Source organism: Physella acuta, unplaced genomic scaffold (genome assembly GCF_028476545.2).
Source record: "Physella acuta isolate Inbredline_101_S28 unplaced genomic scaffold, ASM2847654v3 ptg000497l, whole genome shotgun sequence".
NCBI lineage: Eukaryota > Metazoa > Mollusca > Gastropoda > Physidae > Physella > Physella acuta.
The window spans coordinates 725287-751589 of record NW_026732016.1 but is presented as its reverse complement, the minus strand read 5'-3'; the positions used below and the strand labels follow the sequence as shown (position 1 = coordinate 751589).

Below are 26303 nucleotides of genomic sequence, written 5' to 3'. Positions count from 1 at the left end.
CATGACATTTAGACAGACGGGGGAATCATGACATTTAGACAGACGGGGGGAATCATGACATTTAGACAGGCTAGGGGAATCATGACATTTAGACAGACTGGGGGAATCATGACATTTAGACAGGCTGGGGGAATCATGACATTTAGACAGACGGAGGGAATAATGACATTTAGATACACTGGGGGATCATGACATTTAGACAGACGGGGGAATCATGACATTTAGACAGACGGGGGAATCATGACATTTAGACAGACTGAGGGAATAATGACATTTAGATACACTGGGGGATCATGACATTTAGACAGACGGGGGAATCATGACATTTAGACAGACGGGGGAATCATGACATTTAGACAGACGGGGGGAATCATGAAATTTAGACCGACGGGGGAATCATGACATTTAGACAGACGGGGGAATCATGACATTTAGACAGACTGGGGGAATCATGACATTTAGACAGACTGGGGGAATCATGACATTTAGACAGGCTGGGGGAATCATGACATTTAGACAGACAGGGAAATCATGACATTTAGACAGACGGTGGGAATCATGACATTTAGACAGACGGGGGAATCATGACATTTAGACAGACGGGGGGAATCATGACATTTAGACAGACGGGGGAATCATGACATTTAGACAGACGGGGGGAATCATGACATTTAGACAGACTGGGGGAATCATGACATTTAGACAGGCTGGGGGAATCATGACATTTAGACAGACGGAGGGAATAATGACATTTAGATACACTGGGGGATCATGACATTTAGACAGACGGGGGAATCATGACATTTAGACAGACTGGGGGAATCATGACATTTAGACAGGCTGGGGGAATCATGACATTTAGACAGACGGGGGGAAATCATGAGACAGACGGGGGGGGGGGGGAAATCATGACATTTAGACAGACTGGGGAGTCTAAACTTTTGACATTGACCAGACATTGACAAGATATTGACCGGAAATGGACTAGACATTGACCAGACATTGACAAGATATTGACCGGAAATGGACGAGACACTTACTAAAAATACTCTTCTGTGGAGCGGGAGCTTATGTTGGTGAAGTTCAAGGTCGCGTCCTGACACAGCGAGTCGTTGACCCTGAGACATTCAGGGTGTGTGACGTCACACCGCCGGTTGGTTCTGTCATCTGTCATGGTAGACTCGCTAGACTGACATGACGGATGGGGAGTGCAGGCTGTCTCGTGACAGCAGGCGACGACAGCAGGCGTGGACAGCAGGCGTGGACAGCAGGCGTGGACAGCAGGCGTGGACAGCAGGCGTGGACAGCAGGCGTGGACAGCATATGCAAAAGATTTGAAGAAGAAATCAAATTGTGAGGACTTGCTTGCTACATTCCGGTTTAAAAACTCTAGCCAATTAGTGTCACAATCTCTGATTGTCTGTCAGTCTATCAGTGTCATTCTGCCAGTGTTACTCTGCCAGTGTCAGTCTGCCAGTGTCACTTTGCCAGTGTCAGTCTGCCAGTGTCAGTCTGCCAGTGTCACTCTGCCAGTGTCAGTCTGTCAATGTCACTCACAGTTTGTGTTCCAGGTATTTTCACAGCCCTTCCATGGCATCACTGACGTCAGAGAGGTAGCCAGGTAAAACACGGACCATGACGTCACAACGCTGTAGTAGACGGTAGTGGCCAGAGACACGGCAACCATTGAGTAGCCAACACCTGGGGAACATGACGTCATTTATCATAGCCAACATGACGTCATATGATATTACAGTGTACTGGCCTCTGACCCACGTGACCTTTGCCCCACGTGACAACCACTGATTGACCCCGACAGCACAGGTAAGGGTCTGGCTAAGTACCTCATTAAAGAACCCTAATCCTAATCCTAACCCTGATCCTAACCCTAATCCTAATCCTAACCCTGTAAAAATTATTAACAGAATAAACCCTCTCACCTCTAAATGTTAAACCCTTTACCTCTAAATGTTAAACCCCTCACCTCTAAATGTTAAACCCTTTACCTCTAAATGTTAAACCCTCTCACCTCTAAATGTTAAACCCTCTCACCTCTAAATGTTAAACCCTCTCACCTCTAAATGTTAAACCCCTCACCTCTAAATGTTAAACCCTTTACCTCTAAATGTTAAACCCTCTCACCTCTAAATGTTAAACCCTTTACCTCTAAATGTTAAACCCCTCACCTCTAAATGTTAAACCCTTTACCTCTAAATGTTAAACCCTCTCACCTCTAAATGTTAAACCCTCTCACCTCTAAATGTTAAACCCTCTCACCTCTAAATGTTAAACCCCTCACCTCTAAATGTTAAACCCTTTACCTCTAAATGTTAAACCCTCTCACCTCTAAATGTTAAACCCCTCACCTCTAAATGTTAAACCCCTCACCTCTAAATGTTAAACCCTTTACCTCTAAATGTTAAACCCTTTACCTCTAAATGTTAAACCCTCTCACCTCTAAATGTTAAACCCCTCACCTCTAAATGTTAAACCCTTTACCTCTAAATGTTAAACCCTCTCACCTCTAAATGTTAAACCCTCTCACCTCTAAATGTTAAACCCTCTCACCTCTAAATGTTAAACCCCTCACCTCTAAATGTTAAACCCTTTACCTCTAAATGTTAAACCCTCTCACCTCTAAATGTTAAACCCCTCACCTCTAAATGTTAAACCCCTCACCTCTAAATGTTAAACCCTTTACCTCTAAATGTTAAACCCTTTACCTCTAAATGTTAAACCCTCTCACCTCTAAATGTTAAACCCCTCACCTCTAAATGTTAAACCCCTCACCTCTAAATGTTAAACCCCTCACCTCTAAATGTTAAACCCCTCACCTCTAAATGTTAAACCCCTCACCTTTAAAGATGGGTACTGCACGCCACACGTGTACGGGGCCCAGACTAGAGAACTGACCAATGGCTATCTCAATGATGACAAGCGGCACGCCCAGTGAGGCCAGGATGATGACGTAGGCGATGATGAAAGCGCCTGCAATAGATGACACACTACACTGACTCCGCCCACCATTCATGTGATTGAAAATAAAACATGAATGATTCAAAACAAAACGTTTTTTTAATTTCCTAGAAGTTTAAGGGGAATCTACTGAAATGATAAAAAAAAATCAATGATTTTCATTGTTACTTCCCTTTGACCATTTATTGTAAACCAAAATGTTCTTTAAAAAAGAAAAAGACAAAAATTCATGGTGTTACACACCCCTCAGAAAGCCCTAGCCTCACCTCACCTCCCCTAGTGACACCCCCACCTCACCTCACCTCCCCCAGTGACACCCCCCACCTCACCTCCCCCAGTGACACCCCCCACCTCACCTCCCCCAGTGACACCCCCCAACTCACCTCCCCCAGTGACACCCCCCCACCTCACCTCCCCCAGTGACACCCCCCACCTCACCTCCCCCAGTGACACCCCCCCACCTCACCTCCCCCAGTGACACCCCCCCACCTCACCTCCCCCAGTGACACCCCCCACCTCACCTCCCCCAGTGACACCCCCACCTCACCTCCCCCAGTGACACCCCCCCCACCTCACCTCCCCCAGTGACACCCCCCCCCCCCACCTCACCTCCCCCAGTGACACCCCCTCCCCACCTCACCTCCCCCAGTGACACCCCCCCCCACCTCACCTCCCCCAGTGACCCCCCCACCTCACCTCCCCCAGTGACCCCCCCACCTCACATCCCCCAGTGACACCCCCCACCTCACCTCCCCCAGTGACCCCCCCACCTCACCTCCCCCGTGCTGATATGCCAGGTACGGGAACCTGACGATGTTCCCCAGGCCGATCACGTGACTCAAGCATGGGATGGTTGCGTGGCAACGCCCGAGGCAGCTGTCCCTGTGGGAGGGGCTGTCGATGGAGTTCTCGTCGTCTGAGCTGCTCAGGTCAGCCATGTCGGACACGGAGTCCTGCAGGACCTCGGTCTCCGTCCCTGGAGGCTGGAACATAAGGTCAGAGGTCAATAAGGTCAGTAGGTCACTGGCTACAAACGGTTCATTTGATTTAATATGGCGCTATATTTTAACATCTTTCTGATTGGCTGACACAAAAGGTCAATGACCTGCATGTTGACAAAGTTGACGTCAAAGGTCACTGACCTGCATGTTGACAAAGTTGACGTCAAAGGTCACTGACCTGCATGTTGACAAAGTTGACGTCAAAGGTCACTGACCTGCATGTTGACAAAGTTGACAGCAAAGGTCACTGACCTGCATGTTGACAAAGTTGACAGCAAAGGTCACTGACCTGCATGTTGACAAAGTTGACGTCAAAGGTCACTGACCTGCATGTTGACAAAGTTGACGATGTTGGGCAGGTAGAGGTTGGCCGTCAACATGGCTAGGGCGTTGGCCGGACGGAACGGGTCAGGTTGACATATGACGTAATCAGGTAGGTCCGCTTGAGGCTCGTGCTCGGGATGCCCGGGGCCCCAGGAGGTGGGCGTGGTCCGCAGCTGGTGGAGACGCTAGGACAGGTAGGTCAGGTAGGTCAGTTGGAGGTTGTGTGTGAGGGTTGGGTTCGGGTTGCATGTGAGGGTTGGGTTCAGGTTGCATGTGAGGGTTGGGTTCAGGCTACATGTGAGGGTTGGGTTCAGGTTGAGGGTTGGGTTCAGGTTGAGGGTTGGGTTCAGGTTGAGGGTTGGGTTGAGGCTACATGTGAGGGTTGGTTTATGGTTCATGGTTGGGTTTAGGATGAGGGTTGGGTTCAGGTTGCATGTGAGGGTTGGGTTCATGTTGCATGTGAGGGTTGGGTTCAGGTTGATGGGTTCAGGTTGAGGGTTGGGTTCAGGTTGCAAGTGAGGATTGGGTTCAGGTTGCATGTGAGGGTTGGGTTCAGGTTGATGGGTTCAGGTTGAGGGTTGGGTTCAGGTTGCAAGTGAGGATTGGGTTCAGGTTGCATGTGAGGGTTGGGTTCAGGTTGAGGGTTCATGTTGAGGGTTGGGTTCAGGTTGCATGTGAGGGTTGGGTTCAGGTTGAGGGGTCATGTTGAGGGTTGGGTTCAGGTTGCATGTGAGGGTTGGGTTCAGGTTGGGGGTTGGGTTCAGGTTGCATGTGAGGATTGGGTTCAGGTTGAGGGTTGGGTTCATGCTGATGACTGAATGAGCACCTACCTGCTTGAATGTGCCCGGGGTCCTGGCGAGAGAGACGGCCGTAATGAGGAGAGCGGGGAGAAGGATGGCGGCGCTGAGGGACCAGGCGAGGGCGGAGATCCAGCTCTGGTCAAGGTCACAGGCCGGCAGGTCCTCCAACAGGTTGGTCGTCAAGATGGCGGCCACGGACACCACCTGCAACATACACAGGTCGGTCTAGGACACAGGACTTACCTTAAGGCCCAATGGACACGGGACTTAACGACAGGACAACAGGACACAGGACTTATCGATAGGACCACAGGACTAACTTTCAGGACCAATGGACACAGGACTTACCTTAAGGCCCAATGGACACAGGACTTACCGACAGGACCACAGGACACAGGACTTATCGATAGGACCACAGGACTTACCATCAGGACCACAGGACACAGGACTTACCGACAGGACCACAGGACACAGGACTTATCGATAGGACCACAGGACTAACTTTCAGGACCAATGGACACAGGACTAACCTTCAGGACCAATGGACACAGGACTTACCGACAGGACCACAGGACACAGGACTTACCGACAGGTCCACAGGACTTACCATCAGGACCACAGGACACAGGACTTACCGACAGGACCACAGGACACAGGACTTACCGACAAGACCACAGGACACCCCCAACGCCAGAGCCACTTCCAGATGAAACTTTTGTTGCGGCCCGTCATCTCAGTGATGCGGCCCGCGAACCGGCGGGCCCCGTAGCCCCAGCCCACAGTCAAGCACTCGGCCACAGAGATCAGGGGCGTAGACAGACGGGGGACAGAGAACTGGAGGAGTCGCAGCACGTACAGCCCGTTCTGTGTAAAGCTAGGTGTCTTAGTAAATGTGTAAAGCTAGGTGTCTCAGTAAATGTGTAAAGCTAGGTGTCTCAGTAAATGTGTAAAGCTAGGTGTCTCAGTAAATGTGTAAAGCTAGGTGTCTCAGTAAATGTGTAAAGCTAGGTATGTCAGTAAATTGGTAAAGCTTGGTGTGATATGTCAGTAATTGTGTAAAGCTAATTGTCTCAGTAAATGTGTAAAGCTAGGTGTCTCAGTAAATGTGTAAAGCTAGGTATGTCAGTAAATGTGTAAAGCTTGGTGTGATATGTCAGTAAATGTGTAAAGCTAGGTGTGCTATAAATGCTGTTGTAAGCAAATTTAACCGACTATTCTATCACACTAACGTGTAAAGCTGGAGTGTTGTCTTACTTGTATGCGCTGTATGTTAACTTACTTGTATGTTAACTTACTTGTATTTTAACTTACTTGTATTTTAACTTACTTGTATTTTAACTTCCTTGTATGTTAACTTCATTGTATGTTAACGTATTTGTGTGTTAACTTACTTGTGCGAGAAAAATGGCCCGTTGAGGAAGGATACGGGCGCTAGGCTGATAGTGCTGTCTCTTTTCTGTAAACTAAACCCCCCCCCCCCCCCCACCACACACCACCACCCCCCCCCCCCACCCCCCACCCCCCAAAAAAAACATGTCTACCGTCCCATTCAACGAAATATACTTATATACTTTTTCCAGTGTCCGCCCCCTCCCCGAAAATTCTACTCCCGCCCCCGAAAATTCAAAGTACCCCCACCCCTCTCCGGGGAGGAAAAAGTCTGAAAGAAACACTGGTGTCGCGCTTAGAAAACCACTTTTTAGATTATACACATTAATTAGGCGGTAATTTTATTATAGAGTATCGATGAGGTAATTTCTTTTGAGTTGGGGAGGGGGGGGGGGGTGGGCTCAGACGTTCTTACGCGGGGGGTGGGGCTTCGCCCCTACCTAAAGAATTGTATGAAAGAAACTCTTCACGCAAACCACTTAGATTAGACAAAATTTCCTTTTTATTCAATGTTTACTCGAGAATCAATGACGTCATATTACTGTGTGCACTCTCCGGCTTGAGATTATTTTCTACTCTATGCTAAATGTGACGACGTCATAATTCGTTTTTCGAATTACTATGCATGTTTTTAATTTGCTTGTGTTTTCTCTAGAGCGTTCTTGTCAGATAGATACACAGACAGCGAAACTATTATTATAGACGAGAAAAATGGCCCGTTGAGGAAGGATACAACGGGCGCTAGGCTGATAGTGTTGTCTCTTTTCTCTAAACTAAAACCAACCCACCCCCCCACCACACACACCACCCCCCCCCCCCCACCCACTCCCCACCCTCACCCCCCCCCCACCCCCCCACCCCCACCCCCCAAAAAAACATGTCTACCGTCCCATTCAACGAAATATAATTATATACTTTTTCCAGTGTCCGCCCCCTCCCCGAAAATTTTACCCCCGCCCCCGAAAATTTCAAGTACCCCCACCCCTCTCCGGGGAGGAAAAAGTCTGAAAGAAACACTGGTGTCGCGCTTAGCCACTACCCGAAGAATTGCATTAAAGAAATTGCAAGAAAACCACTTTTTAGATTAGACACATTAATTAGGCGGTAATTTTATTATAGAGTATCGATGAAGAAATTTCTTTTGAGTTAGGGAGGGGGGGGGGGGGGGCTCAGACGTTCTTACGCGGGGGTGGGGCTTCGCCCCTACCCGAAGAATTGTATGAAAGAAACTCTTCACGCAAACCACTTAGATTAGACGAAATTGCCTTTTTATTCAATGTTTACTCGAGAATCAATGACGTCATATTACTGTGTGCACTCTCCGGCTTGAGATTATTTTATACTCTATGCTAAATGTGACGACATCATACTTCGTTTTTCGAATTACTATGCATGTTTTTAATTTGCTTGTGTTTTCTCTACAGCGTTCTTGTCAGATAGATAGATAGACAGACAGCGAAACTATTAGTATTAATGTTAACTTACTTGTATTTTAACTTATTTGTATGTTAACTTACTTGCATGTTAACTTATTTGTATGTCAACTTGTATGTTAACTTACTTGTATGTTAACTTGTATGTTAACTTACTTGTATGTTAACTGACTTGTATATTAACTTGTATGTTAACTTACTTGTATGTTAACTTACCTGTATGTTAACTTAGGTGTATGTTAACTTACTTGTATGTTTACTTACTTGCGTGTCAACTTTCTTGTATGTTAACTTAGATGTATGTTAACTGACTTGTATGTTAACTTGTATGTTAACTTAGATGTATGTTAACTGACTTGTATGTTAACTTGTATGTTAACTGACTTGTATATTAACTTGTATGTTAACTGACTTGTATGTTAACTTAGATGTATGTTAACTTACTTGTATGTTAACTTAGATGTATGTTAACTGACTTGTATGTTAACTTACTTGTATGTTAACTTAGATGTATGTTAACTTGTATGTGAGCTTACTTCAGTGAGGACATGTCAGGACTCACCTCGGCCGTCGTGAGGACATTGAAGGACATGGCCAGGATGGCGATGGCGCCCAGGATGGCCAACTTCCACTGTAGCTTGACCTCCTGCAGGTTGGCCATCTCCAGCACGCCCTGCTGCAGGTGGTGGAGCAGGGTGGCCGCCTGTAAGATGGCCAGCAGGGCCATGGCCAGGAAGAAGAGGATGCTCCAGAGTCTGGGGGCGGGCAGGTGGGAGGTGACAGAGGGGAACACCACGAATCCCAGGTCCACATCAGCTGCAAGACATTAGGTCATGTGGCTAGGTCAGGCATTAGGTCATGTGGCGAGGACAGACATTAGGTCATGTGACGGTCATACATTAGGTCTTGTGAAGACATTAGGTCATGTGACTAGGTCAGGCATTAGGTCATGTGACGGTCATACATTAGGTCTTGTGAAGACATTAGGTCATGTGACTAGGTCAGACAATTGTTTGTCAAATCTTTCTCAAGCATTCTGGGACTAGGCCGGAAGTCTGGCACCAGGGATGGTCACCAGATTATACACGTCTCACCACCTGATGTCACCAGATTATAAACGTCTCACCACCTGAGCTCACCAGATCAGGTCTCCATGTAAGACAAGTGTAAGCACTTACAGAACTTGGGCAGGTGATCGAGCCGGATGTCGGACAGCTTCGACTCCGCCCCCAGCAAGGACAGCAGCAGACAGCCGGACACCAAGGTCATGACAAGGGAAGCTACCGTCATCAGCATTGCGTTTCTGTGGAGAGAGTGACGGCCCCTGTCTGAAGAATATTGCCTCTCACACGTTATAAATGAAACATGGGCGGTAATTGGATCGATTTGTTTCTATGGCGGGCGGGGCTTTAGACACGGCACAAATATATCACACGTGTCAAAGGTCATTTTCTTTCAGGGTAGGGGGGGGGGGGGGGGAATGTGTGGTCACACAGATGTGTTACGTGCTCAACACACCCGTGTCTACATGACCCCAGGATCGTGACACTAGCCTTGACCTACACATCTTGATCTACACACACCCAGTCCTGATCCTAACTCAGTAACCCTGACCCCACGAGACCCTGACCCTGACCCCCACCACCCTGACCCTGCCACCCTGACCCACTGACCTGACCCACTGACCTGAAGGTGTTGCCATGGAAACAGCAGTGTCCTGACAAGGTGACCAGCACCCCCGTCCCACACGCCAGGCTGGACAAGACAAGGTCGAAGGCGTCAAGCCAAGGCTGAAAGAGTCAAGGTTACAAGACGTCATCGGGGTTAGGGTGACATGACGTCATCGGGGTAGGGTGACATGACATCATCGGGATTAGGGTTACAAGTTGTTATTGAAAACTTGACAAAAGTGGCCAGATAAATATGCGCGACTGAGACGAGGGTCCTAGAACAAACAAATGCAGGAAGTGCATGAGAGAGTAGACGGGGCTGTAGGATCAAAGTCTGGCTCCCACCTGCCGTGGTGAGCGGATTACCTTGAAGGATGCCAGGTGGTACCACTTGGGACTGAGGAAAGCTTGGATGCCCAGAACGGCGCCAGACATGGAGCAGGAACCGACCAGTGCCACTAGGATCAACACAGCCGGTACAGCAGTCAACAGCAGCGCTATCTGTAAGGGGAGGTAATGACTGGTATCAGAAACTTTTGTTAGGGGAGGTAATGACTGGTATCAGAAACTTTTGTTAGGGGAGGTAATAACTGGTATCAGAAACTTTTGTTAGGGGAGGTAAGAACTGGTATCAGAAACTTTTGTTAGGGGAGGTAAGAACTGGTATCAGAAACTTTTGTTAGGGGAGGTAATAACTGGCATCAGAAACTTTTGTTAGGGGAGGTAATAACTGGTATCAGAAACTTTTGTTAGGGGAGGTAATAACTGGTATCAGAAACTTTTGTTAGGGGAGGTAAGAATTGGTATCAGAAACTTTTGTTAGGGGAGGTAATAATTTGTATCACAAACTTCGTTCAAGGGAAGTAACACATGTATAACAACCCGCTGGGGGAGGGGGGAGGATCATTTCTAACCCGGGCAGACGACAACCAGCCTGGGGTCAGGATAGGTGACCTCCCAATGGTGACCTCCTAATGGTGACCTCCTAATGGTGACCCTACCAATGGTGACCTACCAATGGTGACACTACCAGCTGCAATCAGCACTCAAACAAAGTGAATGTCACATTTTCACATGTCATACCAGACAGAGGTCGCACTTAAATGACATATCAGATGTCACATGTACGGCACTCCGGGACTGCCGGGCCGGCGTGAGATGGCGGACCGGCCCACCACTTACCTTACCCAGGAGACGCGGGCCGAGGGCAGACAGGACGAAGACGGCGAGCCAGACCAGCATCAGACAGATGATGACGTGGGGGACCACGTGACCCATGTTGGATATGCTGTCGGTCACCTCCAAGGTCAAGGCACTGGTGGGGTAGACAAGGCAGGATTAGAGGGGGGTTAGGATTAGAGAGGACGTAGGATTAGAGATGGATAGAATTCGAGGGGTAGGATTAGATAGTGGTTAGGATTACACAGGGGTTAATGGAATGTTAAGAACTTAATTGGGTTAACCCATATTCTGCTAGCGTCCCACTTATGGGACGCTTGTAAAAAAAATTGCTAAAATTTATTAATAACTAGTTAAAACACAAATTATGTTTCATTGTATTTAAAAATAGCTAGACTATTGAATGTGTGTGTGTATTTTGAAAAAAATTAATTTGGAAAAATGTTATAGTGCCGGATTTGCAGGACTTGTCAAAATGGCGGAAAAAAGAAAACATGCGCACAGGAAAATGCATATCTTCTAAAATATTAACATTTTAAGTGCAACATACATTTGAAACTTGTAGCAGTACCATATTTCTATCTGATAAAAATTTAAGAATAACAATTTTTTTTCTACTACTTCGTTATATCAAGTGTACAACAAGCGTCCCATAAGTGGGACGCTAGCAACGAATGGCCCCATGTAGATTGTTACACAAACGTCACATTTATTGGACACTAGCGAGAAACACAGATGCAAATGTTTATGTTAAATGGTTATTTATGGTGAAACAATTGTTGACTTTGTTAACTGCTGACTTTGGGGTGTTAAGTAGTATTTATAGATATTTAATTATGACCTTGACCTATATTTATGCAGATTGTTACACAAACGTCACATTTATTGGACATTAGCGAGAAACACAGATGCAAATATTTATGTTAAGTGGTTATTTATGGCGAAACAATTGTTGACTTTGTTAACTGTTGACTTTGGGTGTTAAGTAGTATTTATAGATATTTAATTATAACCTTGAGCTATATTTTCTTATATATTATTGTATTAAAAAATTGCAAATATTGAAAAACTTACATTTTATTTTTAAGTTTTCAGAATTACACTTACTGAAGTATTTAATACCATTGAATACAAACTAATTTAGTATTGCTGTAAATTTACTAGCGCGTGATATTAAAATTATAACAAACCAGAATAATAACAATGGCCATGATTTAGGTGAAATGATTCAGTCATGGGGGTTGGTTAACTCTCTTCATATCAGAGAGCTTAAGCTACATATAGCAGAAATGTGAATTAGCTGTGTACAGTTGTCATGCCCCAATAATATTCTCCTCCAAAGGTTCCCAATACCAGTTTTACTTTGCTAACTTTTTAAGGAGATCCCTGGTGTTAGATTGGGAGCCGTTCGCATAGTGAGGTGCATACATGGATGAGAGCCATAAACACTCAATACAAGCCCCCAGAGACGGATCCGTGCCCTAGAAATAAGATATCTGATGTCCTAATGTACGCCTGTGAGGGGTGGGGGGGGGGGGGAATAGCGAGGGTAACACAAGAGAAGATGGCTGGATGACATCTGGGACTGGACCGGATCATCTTTTGCTAATTCACTTAGGGCAGAGTTTCTTTCAGGCATCATTTCGAGGGGGAGGGGGGGGGGGGCTCTGCCCCCAGAACAAAATGGAATTTATATACAAAACATACTTTTACCAATGTCCACCCTTCCCCTGAAATTTAAGTCCCCACCCCTGAAAATTTCAAGTATGCCCACCAAAAAATCAATTATTTATATTTAATTATATTACAGTTTCGATGAATAATAACAATATTGGTGATCATGTGTGTCTAATTAGATGTACTAGTCACAGCTTTACTTATTTCCAAGTGTTATTCACTTTGATGGATGCTAGATTGAAAGAAAACTAGACTTTTGAACATAATTTCTGCATTTTAGACCATGGTATGGCTAACCCAATTGATCATTATCAGTATTTTTAACTGTCCTAAACAATGTAATCATTGGTCTAACAATACAAAATCAGTATACAGTTTAATTATCGTGTAAATAGCCATATTTCGTGATAAATGATTTTATTTTTCAATAAATGTACATGGGGCCGTTCGTTGCTAGCGTCCCATTTATGGGACGTTTTTTAAAAAATCGATATTTAAAAAAGTATTGATTTAAAAAAAAAATCCATAGTCATTCCTTCATTCAGTGCCCAAAAGCTAAACCATATCAAAAAATTATAAAAATTTGAGACCTTGGGATAATATGGGTTAATGTGGAAGGTAAAAAATTACTTTAAATGTTGACTTTGGATGACTTTAAAGTCAAGCGGCTTATTTCTTTTCCGCGTCATCAAAGCGTCATGAGAACCACACGTTGGTTGAGAGCCCACAGCTCACCAATAGAATCGTCATGTCGAAACCGCGGAATCGACTATTTTTTAGGTATCGAATACCATCGCCTACCGATAAAACTAATGCAGTATGGTCTAGTAATTATAAAAGGGTATGTGTAGATATTTGTTGATGTTATTGTAGGTTGATAAATGCGGTAATCGACTACACGACACTCACACGATACTCTAGTTGATAAATGCTGTAATCGACTACAGGACACTCACACGATACTCTAGTACCACTTGAATGATATATAAAGGTAACATGCTAATTTGCCGGAATGTTCCGGTATGAATGCCGGAATGTTCCGGCATGAATAAAGAAGGATTGTCCCCACCGGAAATATGGCGCGACTTGAGAAGAAATAAATTGCTGGTAATGTCGTCATGTTATGGGAGGTTGGGGGAGGTTGGGGGAGGGTGCAGTGTTTTTTGTTATGTGGCCAGAAAGCTTTACCGGACAAAACTACCGGACAAAACTACCGGACAAAACTACCGGACAAAACTACCGGATAGTCGGGTAATCAGGTCGGACAGCAGTGTTTCTTCCGGACATTTTTTCTACGGGGGGGGGGGGGGCGGCACTTAATATTTTCAGGGGATGAACATTTTCCGCGGGTGGGGGGTGGAGCCGACACTGGTAAAAGTATATGTTTTCTATATAAATTTCATTTCGTTCCGTGGGGGGGGGGGGGGGGGGGGGGGACGACGACTTTGTTCGGTGGACTCCACGACGAGATGTCTGGAAGAAACTTTCAAGAGTGGCCGGACAGTGTTAGACCAGATGAAAATCTTGTTTTAAAATCTTTATCTAACAAGAATGTCTTGACTTGACCTTCAGAGAATATAGACCAAGTCAATATTCAACAATCGCCACCTTTACACAGAGGTGGGGCTAAATTTAGATACACCGCCCAGCCTACGTCACTTTCACTCCCACCTACCCCCACCCGCCCTATCTAGTCAAGCAATCAATACAAACCAACCCACAGGTATAATCCACGATGCCATTTCACAATCCACTCGCTAGGTGACGTCATGAAATTTGACGTCTTGAGATTTGACGTCTTGAGATTTGACGTCTTGTGATTTGACTTCTTGAGATTTGACGTCTTGAAATTTGACGTCTTGTGATTTGACGTCTTGTGATTTGACGTCTTGAGATTTGACGTCTTGTGATTTGACGTCTTGTGATTTGACGTCTTGTGATTTGACGTCTTGATATTTGACGTCTTGTGATTTGACTTCTTGAGATTTGACGTCTTGAAATTTGACGTCTTGTGATTTGACGTCTTGTGATTTGACGTCTTGAGATTCGACGTCTTGTGATTTGACGTCTTGTGATTTGACGTCTTGTGATTTGACGTCTTGAGATTTGACGTCTTGTGATTTGACGTCTTGAGATTTGACGTCTTGTGATTTGACGTCTTGTGATTTGACGTCTTGAGATTTGACGTCTTGAGATTTGACGTCTTGTGATTTGACGTCTTGAGATTTGACGTCTTGTGATTTGACGTCTTGTGATTTGACGTCTTGTGATTTGACGTCTTGAGATTTGACGTCTTGAGATTTGACGTCTTGAGAACTTCAAATATTTAGGGCCGCTACACTACTGACACCCCCAAAAACTCTCATCAATGAGCCACATGAGCCACATGAGCCACATGAGCCACATGAGCCACATGAGCCACATGAGCCATCCATAAACTTTTTCCAACCCCCCCCCCCCTCGTCACAAAGGTCAGAACCCACATCCTTAGCAGTGACGTCACTATAAGACGTCCAACCAAGTTCAAACCACAAAAAGCGTGTGAAGATGTGAAGGTCAAGGTCACTAAATGTCAAGGTCACTAATTATCCAGGTGAAAATCTCTCAACACGTTCATTTAACGGCACAATAAGATTTTTTTTACAATACCTGTACCTACAGTCTACCTGTACCAACCAACTACCTGTACCAACCAACTACCTGTACCAACCAACTACCTGTACCTGTACCAACCAACTACCTGTACCAACCAACTACCTGTACCAACCAACTACCTGTACCTGTACCTACCAACTACCTGTACCTACCAACTACCTGTACCAACCAACTACCTGTACCTACCAACTACCTGTACCTACCAACTACCTGTACCAACTACCTGTACCTGTACCAACCAACTACCTGTACCTGTCAACTACCTGTACCTACCAAATACCTGTACCAACCAACTACCTGTACCAACCAACTACCTGTACCTACCAACTACCTGTACCAACCAACTACCTGTACCTACAAACTACCTGTACCAACCAACTACCTGTACCTACCAACTACCTGTACCTGTCAACTACCTGTACCTACCAACTACCTGTACCAACCAACTACCTGTACCAACCAACTACCTGTACCAACCAACTACCTGTACCTACCAACTACCTGTACCAACCAACTACCTGTACCTACCAACTACCTGTACCTACCAACTACCTGTACCTGTCAACTACCTGTACCTACCAACTACCTGTACCTACCAACTACCTGTACCTACCAACTACCTGTACCAACCAACTACCTGTACCTACCAACTACCTGTACCTGTACTTACCAACTACCTGTACCTGTACCTACCAACTACCTGTACCTACCAACTACCTGTACCAACAAACTACCTGTACCTACCAACTACCTGTACCTACCAACTACCTGTACCAACCAACTACCTGTACAACCAACTACCTGTACCTACCAACTACCTGTACCTGTACCTACCAACTACCTGTACCTACCAACTACCTGTACCATTACCTACCAACTACCTTTACCAACCAACTACCTGTACCAACCAACTACCTGTACCAACCAACTACCTGTACCAACCAACTACCTGTACCTACCAACTACCTGTATCTACCAACTACCTGTACCAACCAACTAACTGAATCTACCAACTACCTGTACCTACCAACTACCTGTACCTACCAACTACCTGTACCTACCAACTACCTGTACCTACCAACTACCTGTACCAACCAACTACCTGTACCAACCAACTACCTGTACCTACCAACTACCTGTACCAACCAACTCCCTGTACCAACCAACTACCTGTACCTGTACCTACCAACTACCTGTACCTACCAGCTACCTGTACCTACCAACTACCTGTACCTACCAACTACATGTACCTACCAACTACCTGTACCTACCAACTACCTGTACCTACCAACTACCTGTACCTACCAACTACCTGTACCTACCAACTACCTGTACCAACCAACTACCTGTACCTACCAACTACCTGTACCTACAGTCTACCTGTACCAACCAACTACCTGTACCAACCAACTACCTGTACCAACCAACTACCTGTACCTACCAACTACCTGTACCTACCAACTACCTGTACCAACCAAGTACCTGTACCAACCAACTACCTGTACAGGTATTTGACATGAACAACAGCTCACCAGACTGTTGGTGTGATAGCGTCTAGCTATTTATCTCCCCTTCTGTTATTGAATTTAGAAATCTATTGAGTTCTTTAATTTTAAACCGTTTACTTAATTTTTAATGACTAATTAAATATATAATTACATTTAAAAATAGATAGACTTGTATTGTCATTGAAGTAGAACGTATTTGGATAATTTGAATGAAATAGCTGCTTTAGAAGTGGGACGAAATTGAGTTACAAGATTTGCCACAAACCCACACACTACAAACAAACAAACAGACGCTGCGAACTTAATAATAGCTTGTAAAAAGGAACTGACTAGAATGTTTGATTAAATTTGTTGAAGGCTGCCTGGTGCATCAACACCTCGTCCAGACGGGTTTCGTTCGTGGTCAGGTTGGCCAGTGACGTCATATCTGGAGAGATAAAAACTTTGATTAGCAACAGCTCATTAACAGACAGAACAGCAGCGTGAATGTGAACAGCAACTGACCTTTGTGCTGACCTTTGAGGTCAAGGTGACGGAAGGGCAGTTTGCCGGACAGGGCCGCGAACAGGTAGTAGACAGCCCAGGCCGCTGGGGTGCTGGAGTAGGTCAGACGGGCCAAGGTCAAGGCCAGGCTAGACACGGCGATACCTGCAGACAAGGGTTAGGACCAGGACAGGCTTTAGGACTACAGGACATAAGTACTTAAGGACAGGCTTTAGGACTAGAGGACATAAGAACTTAAGGACAGGCTTTAGGACTAGAGGACATAAGAACTTAAGCACAGTCTTTAGGGCGATAGGACATAAGAACTTAAGGACAGGCTTTATGACCTTAGGGTGAAGGCAGCTACCTTTAGTAAGGGGGATGATTCTCCATGCCTTAATGACCCCTCCACGGGCGTACTGCCCCAGGCTGACCTCGAGGTATACAATGGGGACACCGCAGGTGAAGGTCAAGAAAATGTATGTAAACACAAAAGCCCCTGTGGCAAAAAATGTGATATTAAACTTGATCATTACATGTTTTTGTTACATAAGAAATACAACAACAAACATCAAACAGCATACCACTACCCTGCCACTACCCCTACCACTACCCCTGCCACTACCCCTACCACTACCCCTACCACTACCCCTGCCACTACCCCTGCCACTACCCTGTCTCTACCCCTGCCACTACCCTTCCACTAACCTCCACCGTGCTCCACTGCTAGAGATGGAAACTTGAGGATGTTTCTGATGCCGAAGACGAGACCGAAGCCGACGATGACGTAATGAAGCGTCCTCTCCCAGCGGCCCTTGTCTGTCTCCAGCTCCTCGGGCTTGTCCTCGTCGTCTTCATCGTCCGTCCGGTCGTCGCACCGGATGTCGGTGTTGCTGCAGTAGGAGGAGGAGGCGAAGGTGTGGACGTTGCTGCGGCTGCTGGTGTTGCTGTCCAGCGAGCTGCTGACCAATGTCCGGTCTGAGCCACGGAAGTCTTCTCGTAGCAGCGTTCTCTTGGCCATCTGGGGAGGGGAGGGTGGGAGGTGATGTGTGGTCATGGGAGGTGGTGGGGAATGGTGGGAGGTGGTGGGGAATGGTGGGAGGTGGTGGGGAATGGTGGGAGGTGGTGGGGAATGGTGTGAGGTGGTGGGGAATGGTGGGAGGTGGTGGGGAATGGTGGGAGGTGGTGGGGGGGTGGTGGGAGATGGTGGGGAATGGTGGGAGGTGGTGGGGGATGGTGGGAGGTGGTGGGGGATGGTGGGAGGTGGTGGGAGGTGGTGGGGGATGGTGGGAGGTGGTGGGGGATGGTGGGAGGTGGTGGGAGGTGGTGGGATGGAGGAGAAGTGTGTAGCCATGTGAATGATGTGGGGAGGTGATAAGAGACACAGGGGGGGGGGGGGAGATGAGAGGTGAAATCGATGTGTCGTTTGATTGGAAACAGCTGATCAATAGCCGATACAAGACCCCCACGTCAGAAATCTGGCATTGTCTCTCTGTCATTCTGCGTGTTAGATCCCCATCGTCAAAGGCACCGGATGTTTTCTTGTAGTGGTGACTCGTCAAGCTACCTGTGGCTACCAGCTACATACACGTGTGGCTACCAGCTACAGATAACGTGAGGCTACCATCTACAGATAACGTGTGGCTACAAGCTACATACACGTGTGGCTACCAGCTACATACACGTGTGGCTACCAGCTACATACACGTGTGGCTACCAGCTACATACACGTGTGGCTACCAGCTACATACACGTGTGGCTACCAGCTACATACACGTGTGGCTACCAGCTACATACACGTGTGGCTACCAGCTACATACACGTGTAGCTACCAACTACAGATAACGTGAGGCTACCAGCTACAGATAACGTGAGGCTACCAGCTACAGATAACGTGTGGCTACCAGCTACATACACGTGTGGCTACCAGCTACATACACGTGTGGCTACCAGCTACAGATAACGTGAGGCTACCAGCTACATATAATGTGAGGCTACCAGCTACATACACGTGTGGCTACCAGCTACAGATAACGTGTGGCTACCAGCTACATACACGTGTGGCTACCAGCTACAGATAACGTGAGGCTACCAGCTACATACACGTGTGGCTACCAGCTACAGATAACGTGTGGCTACCAGCTACAGATAATGTGAGGCTACCAGCTACATACACGTGTGGCTACCAGCTACAGATAACGTGTGGCTACCATCTACAGATAACGTGTGGCTACCAGCTACAGATAACGTGTGGTACCAGCTACATACACGTGTGGCTACCAGCTACAGATAACGTGTGGCTACCAGCTACAGATAACGTGTGGCTACCAGCTACATACACGTGTGGCTACAAGCTACAGATAACGTGAGGCTACCAGCTACAGATAACGTGAGGCTACCATCGACAGATAAAGTGTGGCTACCAGCTACATACACGTGTGGCTACCATCTACAGATAACGTGTGGCGACCAGCTACATACACGTGTGGCTACAAGCTACAGATAACGTAAGGCTACCAGCTACAGATAACGTGAGGCTACCAGCTACATACACGTGTGGCTACCATCTACAGATAACGTGTGGCTACCAGCTACATACACGTGTGGCTACCAGCTACAGATACACGAGTAAGGAACCAACTCTGCGTGAGGTGAATCAATCAGAATAATGTCATCGATCTGATCAACTTTTAAAAACTTCGGGGCTAGACTAACGGTTAGAGTATACCACACCACCCACACGAGGTACACCACACCACCCACATGAGGTACACCACACCACCCACACGAGGTACACCACACCACCCACACAAGGTACACCACACCACCCACACGAGGTACACCACACCACCCACACGAGGTACACCACACCACCCACACGAGGTACACAACACCAACCACATGCGGTACACAACACCACCCACACGCTGTACACCACATCAGCCACACGAGGTACACCACACCACCCACACGAGGTACACCACACCACCCACACGAGGTACACCAGCCACACGAGGTACACCAGCCACACGAGGTACACCAGCCACACGAGGTACACCACACCAACCACATAAGGTACACCACACCACCCACACGAGGTACACCACACCAACCACACGAAGTACACCACACCACCCACACGAGCTACACCAGCCACACGAGGTACACCACACCACCCACACGAGGTACACCACACCAACCACACGAGGAAAGGGCAAAGTATGACTGGTCTCGATTTGAACTTGATGCGTTACAGCAAGCACTCACTCACTCTATCGCTAGACCACGTCCCCTGCCCCCCCCCCCCCCCCTCACCACTCCGCCTCCCCCTCCCGTGTTATGGTTGATGTTTACTGACACTAAATGGTTTACCTATTAATGTGTTTGTATGTTTGTGGGGGGGGGGGGGTATTCCCTAAACCCTCACCCACAAGATACTTCTCTGGGACCCTGGGGTTGGGGTGGCACGGGTCAGACATTCTCCCTACGGTCATTCCCCACCCCGTCATTACGGTCTGTGACCGTCTTTCAACTGACCTATTTACTCCCGTCTGTAAGATGGCCGCAACACGAGAATGGACCATACTGGCATTTAATGCACCCCCCCCCCCCCAAAAAACGAGAATGGACCAGCATACTGGCATTAAATGCACCCTCCCCCCCCCCAACACGAGAATGGACTAGCATACTGGCATTTAATGCACCCCCCCCCCCCCAAAAACGAGAATGGACCAGCATACTGAAATTAAATGCACCCCCCCCCAACACGAGAATGGACCAGCATACTGACATTAAATGCACCCCCCCCCAACACGGGAATGGACCAGCATACTGACATTAAATGCACCCCCCCCCCCCAACACGAGAAGGGACCAGCATTCTGGCATTAAATGCACCCCCCCCCCCCCCCAACACGAGAAGGGACGAGCATACTGGCATTAAATGCACCCCCCCAACACGGGAATGGACCAGCATTCTGGCATTAAATGCACCCCCCCCCCCCAACACGGGAATGGACCAGCATACTGACATTAAATGCACCCCCCCCCCCACACACACACACAACCCTAACGATAATCCTAACCCTACCGATAATCCTAGCCCAAACTCTAATTCTAGAGCACAACCAAAACCTCAGCCTAACCCTAACTCACATCATAACATTAGCCATAACCCAAACTAACAATACACTAGCCACAGTCCTGACCCTAGCCTTTGGGTTGGGCCGGGCTGGGCCGGGGTGAGCCGGGGTGGGCAGGGGTGGGCCGGGATGGGTCGGGCTAGGGTGAAGACTGAAGTGGCGGGTGAATGTAGCTCACCTGTAAGTGTAGCCTTGGGCTGCTGCTTACAGGAGTAGAGATATTTTTTAAAAGTATTCTGGTAATTATTTTTTCAGTGATTCCCAAACAGACTGGGCTAAAGCATATTACCCCCCCCCCCCCCCATGGTGTATGGAAATCCTGCTGGTCTTTAGAGGTCATCCATCCCTGACCTTCACACACTTTCTGTTAATGTTAGAGCCACCAGAGAAGGGTCACACACCAACACACCAACACACACCAACACACACCAACACACACCAACACACACCAACACACACCGTCACACACCAACGCAGTAGAGTGACCAGCCCTAATGGTCAGGTACTGTGTAAACAAAGTGTGTCGAGGTCGCTGGTTTTAATGTTGACATCGAACTCTACTTCAGTCAGATCAGTTAGCTATGGGAGTCAAGGTCAAGGTCTCAGAGAGTCAGCTGTGGTAGAGTCAAGGCCTCAGAGAGTCAGCTGTGGTAGAGTCAAGGTCTCAGAATTGGAGTCAGGCTTTACTAATCAGACGAGGGAGGCTGCTGGTGAGTGTATGTATTTAGAATTTTACCGTGAAGTTTTTTTTTACTGTAAAAGTAGAATTTTACTGTAAAGTTAATTTTTTTACTGTAAAAGTAGATTTTTTTCTGTAAAAGTAGATTTTTTTTCTGGAAAAGTAGATTTTCACTGTAATGATAATATTTACTGTAACCGTTTATTTTTACTGTAAAAGTTGATTTTTACTGTGAAGTTAAATTTTACTGTAAGATAATTTTAACTGTAACCGTTTATTTTTACTGAAAAAGTTGATTTTTCGCCTATTGTTTATAAAAGGCTGTTTACCTTTGGTTTGTTAACCCAGTGTTCATCTGTTTCAATCGGATTTTTACCTTACACATAATGCACCAGCCTAGTTCACGAGATAACACGATAAAGGTGCTACTTACTGTGCTACCTACCATGCTACCTACCGTGCTACCTACCCAGCTACCTACCCAGCTACCTACCCAGCTACCTACCGTGCTACCTACCGGGCTACCTACCGTGCTACCTAACCAGCTACCTACCAAGCTACCTACCGTGCTACCTACCGTGCTACCTACCGTACTACCTACCATGCTACCTACCGTGCTACCTACCGTGCTACCTACAGTGCTACCTACCCAGCTACCTATCCAGCTACCTACCGTGCTACCTACCCAGCTACCTACCGTGCTACCCACCCTGCCACTTACCGTGCTACTTACATTGCTACCTACCGTGCTACCTAACCTGCTACCTACCGTGCTACCCACCCAGCTACCTACCCAGCTACCTACCCAGCTATCTACCTTGCTACCTACCGTGCTACCTACCGTGCTACCCACCCAGCTACCTACCCTGCTATCTACCTTGCTACCTACCGTGCTACCTACCGTGCTACCTACCCAGCTACCTACCCTGCTACCTACCCTGCTATCTACCCAGATACCTACCCAGCTACCTACCCAGCTACCTACCGTGCTACCTACCGTACTACCTACCGTGCTACCTACCGTGCTACCTACCGTGCTACCTACCCAGCTACCTACCCAGCTACCTACCGTGCTACCTACCGTGCTATCTACCCAGCTACCTACCCAGCTACCTACCGTGCTACCTACCGTGTTACCTACCCAGCTACCTACCGTGCTACCTACCGTGCTACCTACTGTGCTACCTACACAGCTACCTACCAAGCTACCTACCGTGCTACCTAACCTGCTACCTACCCAGCTACCTACCCAGCTACCTAACCTGCTATCTACCCTGCTACCTACCGTGCTACCTACCGTGCTACCTACCCAGCTACCTACCCTGCTACCTACCAATGCTACCTACCATGCTACCTACCTACATTGAATTGTTTTCTTGCAATACCAAGAAATCAATTCTTGAGGCAAACTTTTTTTCTCTAAAAAATGTCAAAAATTTCTCCCTTCTTTCCCATTGCTAATTATTTTAGAAAAATCTTTAAGAAGGTTTTGGTGAACTCTAATGTCTAGTTGAATGTTGTGTCTAGTTGTGTCTAGTTGTGTCTCGTTGTGTCTAGTTGAATGTTGTGTCTAGTTGTGTCTAGTTGAATGTTGTGTCTAGTTGTGTCTAGTTGTGTCTAGTTAAATGTTGTGTCTAGTTGTGTCTAGTTGTGTCTCGTTGTGTCTAGTTGAATGTTGTGTCTAGTTGTGTCTAGTTGAATGTTGTGTCTAGTTGTGTCTAGTTGTGTCTAGTTGTGTCTAGTTGAATGTTGTGTCTAGATGTGTCTAGTTGAATGTTGTGTCTAGTTGAATGTTGTGTCTAGTTGAATGTTGTGTCTAGTTAAATGTTGTGTCTAGTTGAATGTTGTGTCTAGTTGAATGTTGTGTCTAGTTAAATGTTGTGTCTAGTTGAATATTGTGTCTAGTTGTGTCTAGTTGTGTCTAGTTGAATGTTGTGTCTAGTTGTGTCTAGTTGAATGTTGTGTCTAGTTGTGTCTAGTTGAATGTTGTGTCTAGTTGAATGTTGTGTCTAGTTGTGTCTAGTTGAATGTTGTGTCTAGTTAAATGTTGTGTCTAGTTGAATGTTGTGTCTAGTTGAATGTTGTGTCTAGTTGAATGTTGTGTCTAGTTGTGTCTAGTTGAATGTTGTGTCTAGTTGTGTCTAGTTGAATGTTGTGTCTAGTTGAATGTTGTGTCTAGTTGTGTCTAGTTGTGTCTAGTTGAATGTTGTGTCTAGTTGTGTCTAGTTGAATGTTGTGTCTAGTTGTGTCTAGTTGAATGTTGTGTCTAGTTGAATGTTGTGTCTAGTTGAATGTTGTGTCTAGTTGTGTCTAGTTGTGTCTAGTTGAATGTTGTGTCTAGTTGAATGTTGTGTCTAGTTGTGTCTAGTTGAATGTTGTGTCTAGTTGTGTCTAGTTGTGTCTAGTTGAATGTTGTGTCTAGTTGAATGTTGTGTCTAGTTGTGTCTAGTTGTGTCTCGTTGTGTCTCGTTGTGTCTAGTTAAATGTTGTGTCTAGTTGAATGTTGTGTCTAGTTAAATGTTGTGTCTAGTTAAATGTTGTGTCTAGTTGAATGTTGTGTCTAGTTGTGTCTAGTTGTGTCTAGTTGAATGTTGTGTCTAGTTGTGTCTAGTTGAATGTTGTGTCTAGTTGTGTCTAGTTGAATGTTGTGTCTAGTTGTGTCTAGTTGAATGTTGTGTCTAGTTAAATGTTGTGTCTAGTTGTATGTTGTGTCTAGTTGTGTCTAGTTTAATGTTGTGTCTAGTTGTGTCTAGTTGAATGTTGTGTCTCGTTGTGTCTAGTTGTATGTTGTGTCTAGTTAAATGTTGTGTCTAGTTGTGTCTAGTTGAATGTTGTGTCTAGTTGTATGTTGTGTCTAGTTGTGTCTAGTTTAATGTTGTGTCTAGTTGTGTCTAGTTGAATGTTGTGTCTAGTTAAATGTTGTGTCTAGTTGTATGTTGTGTCTAGTTGTGTCTAGTTTAATGTTGTGTCTAGTTGTGTCTAGTTGAATGTTGTGTCTAGTTGTGTCTAGTTGAATGTTGTGTCTAGTTAAATGTTGTGTCTAGTTGTATGTTGTGTCTAGTTGTGTCTAGTTTAATGTTGTGTCTAGTTGTGTCTAGTTGAATGTTGTGTCTCGTTGTGTCTAGTTGTGTCTAGTTGAATGTTGTGTCTAGTTGAATGTTGTGTCTAGTTGAATGTTGTGTCTAGTTGTGTCTAGCTGTGTCTAGTTGAATGTTGTGTCTAGTTGTGTCTAGTTGAATGTTGTGTCTAGTTAAATGTTGTGTCTAGTTGTGTCTAGTTGAATGTTGTGTCTAGTTAAATGTTGTGTCTAGTTGTATGTTGTGTCTAGTTGTGTCTAGTTTAATGTTGTGTCTAGTTGTGTCTAGTTGAATGTTGTGTCTAGTTGTGTCTAGTTGAATGTTGTGTCTAGTTAAATGTTGTGTCTAGTTGAATGTTGTGTCTAGTTGTGTCTAGTTGAATGTTGTGTCTAGTTGTGTCTAGTTGAATGTTGTGTCTAATTGTGTCTAGTTGAATGTTGTGTCTAGTTAAATGTTGTGTCTAGTTGTGTCTAGTTGTGTCTAGTTGAATGTTGTGTCTAGTTGTGTCTAGTTGAATGTTGTGTCTAGTTGTGTCTAGTTGAATGTTGTGTCTAGTTGTGTCTAGTTGAATGTTGTGTCTAGTTGTGTCTAGTTGAATGTTGTGTCTAGTTGTGTCTAGTTGAATGTTGTGTCTAGTTGTGTCTAGTTAAATGTTGTGTCTAGTTGAATGTTGTGTCTAGTTGAATGTTGTGTCTAGTTGTGTCTAGTTAAATGTTGTGTCTAGTTGAATGTTGTGTCTAGTTGTGTCTAGTTAAATGTTGTGTCTAGTTGAATGTTGTGTCTAGTTGAATGTTGTGTCTAGTTGAATGTTGTGTCTAGTTAAATGTTGTGTCTAGTTGTATGTTGTGTCTAGTTGTGTCTAGTTGTGTCTAGTTGAATGTTGTGTCTAGTTGTGTCTAGTTTAATGTTGTGTCTAGTTGTGTCTAGTTGAATGTTGTGTCTATTTGTGTCTAGTTGAATGTTGTGTCTAGTTGAATGTTGTGTCTAGTTGAATGTTGTGTCTAGTTGAATGTAGTGTCTAGTTGTGTCTAGTTGGGTCTAGTTGTATGGATTTTGTATCTAAGTAAGGCATGTCTGATTAGTCTTGTAATGTCTGCCTATTGTCCGATTTAAAAAACCCATTTAATCTGATCAGATGTTGGCTCGCATAATGACCTTGAAACTTTTCTAACCCTAATCCCGATCAAATCATTTCCGGACTCAAACCCTCCCCCCCCCCCACTAACTAGTTTCTAACCAGCCACACATACACACACACACTTGTCCCCCACATTGAACCGTTACGTAACATTCTGCGATCGATAAACGGCA

At 45.8% G+C, this 26303-nt stretch overlaps 1 protein-coding gene across 3 annotated transcripts in view; it reads right to left on the bottom strand.

The window, feature by feature from the left end:
• Positions 1–26303, bottom strand: part of LOC131944555 (uncharacterized) — a 76809-nt gene that overhangs the window by 30965 nt on the left and 19541 nt on the right. For all 3 annotated transcript variants that reach the window (XM_059305240.1, XM_059305241.1, XM_059305243.1), the window contains 16 exons: positions 17804–18116; positions 17463–17594; positions 17117–17260; positions 16943–17039; positions 10776–10908; positions 9960–10094; positions 9610–9713; positions 9102–9226; positions 8486–8739; positions 5765–5965; positions 5132–5305; positions 4304–4486; positions 3752–3959; positions 2857–2988; positions 1558–1701; positions 1041–1215 (listed from right to left, as the gene is read on the bottom strand). In XM_059305240.1, the coding sequence (XP_059161223.1) occupies positions 1041–1215; positions 1558–1701; positions 2857–2988; positions 3752–3959; positions 4304–4486; positions 5132–5305; positions 5765–5965; positions 8486–8739; positions 9102–9226; positions 9610–9713; positions 9960–10094; positions 10776–10908; positions 16943–17039; positions 17117–17260; positions 17463–17594; positions 17804–18116 (2654 nt within the window). The remainder of the gene's footprint in view (positions 1–1040; positions 1216–1557; positions 1702–2856; positions 2989–3751; positions 3960–4303; positions 4487–5131; positions 5306–5764; positions 5966–8485; positions 8740–9101; positions 9227–9609; positions 9714–9959; positions 10095–10775; positions 10909–16942; positions 17040–17116; positions 17261–17462; positions 17595–17803; positions 18117–26303) is intronic.